Source organism: Oryza brachyantha, chromosome 4, assembly GCF_000231095.2.
Source record: "Oryza brachyantha chromosome 4, ObraRS2, whole genome shotgun sequence".
NCBI classification, from domain to species: domain Eukaryota; kingdom Viridiplantae; phylum Streptophyta; class Magnoliopsida; order Poales; family Poaceae; genus Oryza; species Oryza brachyantha.
In genome coordinates this window covers 11,349,523-11,353,803 of record NC_023166.2, presented here as the reverse complement: position 1 = coordinate 11,353,803, position 4,281 = coordinate 11,349,523, and the positions used below count along the sequence as shown (strand labels likewise).

The following is a 4,281-nucleotide window of genomic DNA, read 5'->3' as shown; positions in this document are numbered from 1 at the left end:
AGCTACTCATGGGCGCCTTTCAAAGAGAAGAGGTTCAGAAAGGAGAAAGCCCAAATATGGAGCCTATATCACTCCTGAGTCCTTATGATATGGGAAAGTTCAATTTGTCACACAGGTATGTATGAGAAAACACTTGATTTTTAGATTTTTATGGTACATATGTACCCCTATAATGTTTTTGTGTTGTATGAACATACTGATTTTCAATTGTACTAGAACAAACTACATAAAGTTTTTTCTTACAGAATTGTGTTAGCACCATTAACAAGATCTAGGTCATATGGTAATCTCCCACAACCGCATGCGATGGAGTACTACTCACAAAGGGCAACCAAGGGAGGCCTTTTGATTGCAGAAGCCACAGGTGTGTCATCTGATGCACAAGGGATGAGTGTAATCCCTCACACCCCAGGGATATGGACCAAGGAACAAGTGGAGGCTTGGAAACCTATTGTAGATGCAGTGCATGCCAAAGGTGGCATATTCTTTTGTCAAATCTGGCATGTTGGAAGAGCATCTGACATGGGTAAGTTCGTTCTTCAAAACTGATTTGTGTTATTTCCATAGTAAAATGTTACTGTGAAATAATAATAGTGATTAAACTAACCTCTCAGTGAAGATGTGGAACTAGAGAGCTTCTCTTATCTATATTTGCGCCCCATCTTAAAAAAAAAATGAGGATTTAGTTGAATCTATGGTACCATTGCTAGGGGCCTAGTGCTAGAATAGAGTTGCTTTTCAAACATGCAGTTGAATCAATTTTAATTTCTGGTTCTTCAAAGTGATGTTGGCTTCCTGTCACCTCGTGGCCTTTCAACCATATAGTATACTACTACGTCTGTCTTAAAATATACGTATTTCTAGATTATTTAGCAATGATTAAGATTAAAAAGAAAAAGAAACTATGATATCTTTTAATTAACGAGCTAGGAATTGATAACAATGAAAGGGTATATGGTTGAGAAGTGATTCATAGAGCAAATAGTACTATAAATAGTCTTAAATACTTATATTTGATGCAAGATTTAAATATTAAAAATACTTATATTTTGTAATGGAGAAAATAGCAGATACAGAGACACAAAGATACTATTTGTTTTTTTTCTCTAATATGACAAGATGATAGACGGAGGTGATGACATATAGCTAGAGTTTTTGGGATTCAGTGCTTCCTGAAGGATACTGTACCTTTTAATTTTAAACATTTAAGTTTGATAAGGGTCTCTTTGGAACACAACAATTTTATATGATTTTCCGAGAAAACTGTTCAATTCATCTAATTTTCTTTAAAAGTCTTTCAAACCAAAGAGGCCTTAAGTAGAAACACACCGAAGCAGGCCACATTTAGTTATCCCGCGCGAAAAATATAGCAATAGATTACTACATAATTAATTAATTATTAATTATAAAAATATAAAATAGATTAATATTATTTTTTAAAATAACTTATATATATATATTATAAAATATACACCGTTTAGCCATTCGAAGAGCATGTACATGAAAAACGAGAGAATATGTTGTTAGATGATAGCTAGCCGAACGCGGCCGCGGTTACTTACAACACCGGATGAAAAATTAGTTATCTATGTTAATTGTAGATTTGTTCCATTCATTATTTACTTGAGTACTGAAGATCAGGACGAACATCAATGTCGGTATGTTTTTTGAGCAAAGAGAATTTTAAACTAATGCACATCTCCTCTACATGTTGCTAGAGGAACGGCCCATCTCAAGCACATATAACCCTATTGAGAAGACTGCGGAGAACTACTTCCTGGATTTCTCCAACCCAAGGAGCTTACCTGTTGAAGAGATCCCTGATGTCATCAAGCATTTCACACTTGCTGCCAAAAATGCATTGGATGCAGGTAAGTTCACTGCATTTAAGTTGGAGCGAGAGTCAAATAGTTAGTCCTGAAATATACATACCTAATATAAGATTGGATATATTCTAAGAATTCGAATCTATCTAAACATATATCATCTATATCTTTTGGCTTTTGATTAATCTTATAAACTAAAAGTTAAATTTTTGAATTTGGGGTTAATTTTGATATTTCTCATCGTAGTATATTTTGCAGCTTTTACTTTTATATCGCAATGAACACGTACATAAAAGTTTTATTCGTAAATTTTATTTTATATTTGTAAATATGTCGTTGAGTTTTTTTCTTTAAAAAGTGACCCCTATATATCTAGATTTGTAATCATAAAATGTATCATATCCCATACTGTGTGGCTATATTTTACGACGGAGGAAATAAAAGTGACATTATATCCTTCGGAATGCAAACTGTTTTTTCATCTTCTATACAGGAAGATTTATTGAGATTTGAGAGCCATATTGTGCAGTGCTGTGTTTTATTAAAATTTGTGTTATACGGACAAATCTCGAGAGTAATCAACATCATGGTTATAGGTGTACATATACTTGCGTAGTAAATAGACTTTTCCAATAAGGAACAGAAATTAAACAGCTCGTTAAATTTCTTGATTCTTTTGAGTTTATTCACAATTTTATTTGAATTCAGCTTAAACTCGGCTGAGTCGCCATGATTTTTTTTTTTTGTTCAGGTTTTGATGGGGTTGAGGTCCACGCTGCAAATGGCTTCCTCCTGGACCAGTTCATGAAGGACGGCGTCAACGGCCGCGCCGACGAGTACGGCGGCAGCCTGGAGAACCGCTGCCGCTTCGCGCTGGAGGTGGTCGACGCCGTGGTGGCCGAGGTCGGGCCGGACCACACCGGCGTCCGCCTCTCCCCGTTCTCCCGCTGCCTCGACTGCGCCGACTCCGACCCGGACGCGCTGGCCGTCCACATGGCGCGCGAGCTGAACGCGCGCGACGTCCTCTACTGCAACGTGGTGGAGCCCGAGTTGGCGGCGGCGGCGGCGAACGGCGGCGGCGCGGGGACGCGGGTCCCGCACCGGCTGCGCGGCGTGCGGGAGGCGTTCGACGGCACGCTGATGGTCGGCGGAGGGTACGACAGGGCGGAGGGCGACTGGGCCGTCGCCGACGGCTACGCCGACCTCGTCGTCTACGGCCGCCTGTTCCTCGCCAACCCGGACCTCCCCAGGAGGTTCCGGCTCGGCGCGCCGCTCAACGGGTACGACAGGGCGACGTTCTACACCGCCGACCCCGTCGTCGGCTACACCGACTACCCGTTCCTCGACGGCGACGGCGACAGCGACGACGGCATTTAGCTCGCTCGGAGACATCAACCATCGATCGCCTCGATCCGTGTACGAGGCCCTGCACTGCACCAGAATAATTTTTAGCTTGTTTTGCTGCTTAATTAATAATGTTGACAATTGAGACTTGGGTGTTCTTCGTTGATTCAGCGTGGATTCTGTCTGCTGCGTATGCCACCGTGATGCAAGGTGGTTTTTTTTTCTGGAGCATTTGCAAATTTACTACTTTTATTTTTCTATATCACAACAACGTTATTTGGATAATCATTTTGGTAGCATTTATAATTTTTAGTGGTAATTTTACCATAACAGTTTAAACCCTTGATAATTTTGCAAAAATAAGTTCATAGCATTTATAATTTTTTAATGATAATTTTACCATAACGATTTAAACCCTCAACGCGCGATTTTGCAAAAATAAGAAGTTCATATCCCTTGGTGCTACGGTTGTGAAGGAATAAGTCTTGGGCTGTTTGGTCTTGGTCTTGTGGTGTCCTACCCTTATTTTTCAGCTTTTAGTTGCTAGGACAGCATCTAGGACAAGTTGTTAGGATGCTCTAGGACAGGTGGTTAGGATGCTCTAGGACAAGTTGTTGAGATGCTCTAGGACAGCATCTTTTAGACTAGTAGGCAGCTATAAATATGTATCCAACCCTCCCCGGGAAGTTCATGACATTTGGTGATAAGTAAACAGAAAATTGCCCCAAGTTTGAGTGTCATCCTCTCACCAATGAGAGTAACAATAGAGATACTAACATCTGGTATCAGAGCCACACTTTCCTGTAGGTTGAACATCTCTTGCTCCTCCCCTTCCCAAGCTCGAGTGAGCACTCAGCCACCATCAACAGCAGCACCACCGGCTGCTCCTCCTTCCCCTTTCCCCTTCCCTTCTCCATGTAGCAGCCCCCCGGAGGCGCGCCATGTCCGACGGACAGTCTCGGCGTTCGGGCGCCTCGAGCACACGACGTCAGCAGGACGCCGAGCTCGCTGCAGCGCAAGAGCGCAGGCGAGCAGCGGCACAGACCGCAGCAGCAGCAGCAAGGGCAGCAAGGCTGGCAGCAGCGGAGTTGGCGGCGATCAGGGCGGAGGC

General features: G+C 42.3%; 1 protein-coding gene across 1 annotated transcript; it reads left to right on the top strand.

Annotated features, from left to right (window-relative positions):
• LOC102707582 (putative 12-oxophytodienoate reductase 12) lies at nucleotides 1-3,487 on the top strand. The gene is made up of 4 exons (XM_006653383.3): nucleotides 1-115; nucleotides 246-526; nucleotides 1,719-1,871; nucleotides 2,578-3,487. Exons 1-4 carry the CDS (start codon nucleotides 9-11, stop codon nucleotides 3,201-3,203), a joined length of 1,167 nt encoding a protein of 388 aa, XP_006653446.2. The 5' UTR covers nucleotides 1-8; the 3' UTR covers nucleotides 3,204-3,487.
• The last annotated feature ends 794 nt before the right edge of the window (nucleotides 3,488-4,281 follow it).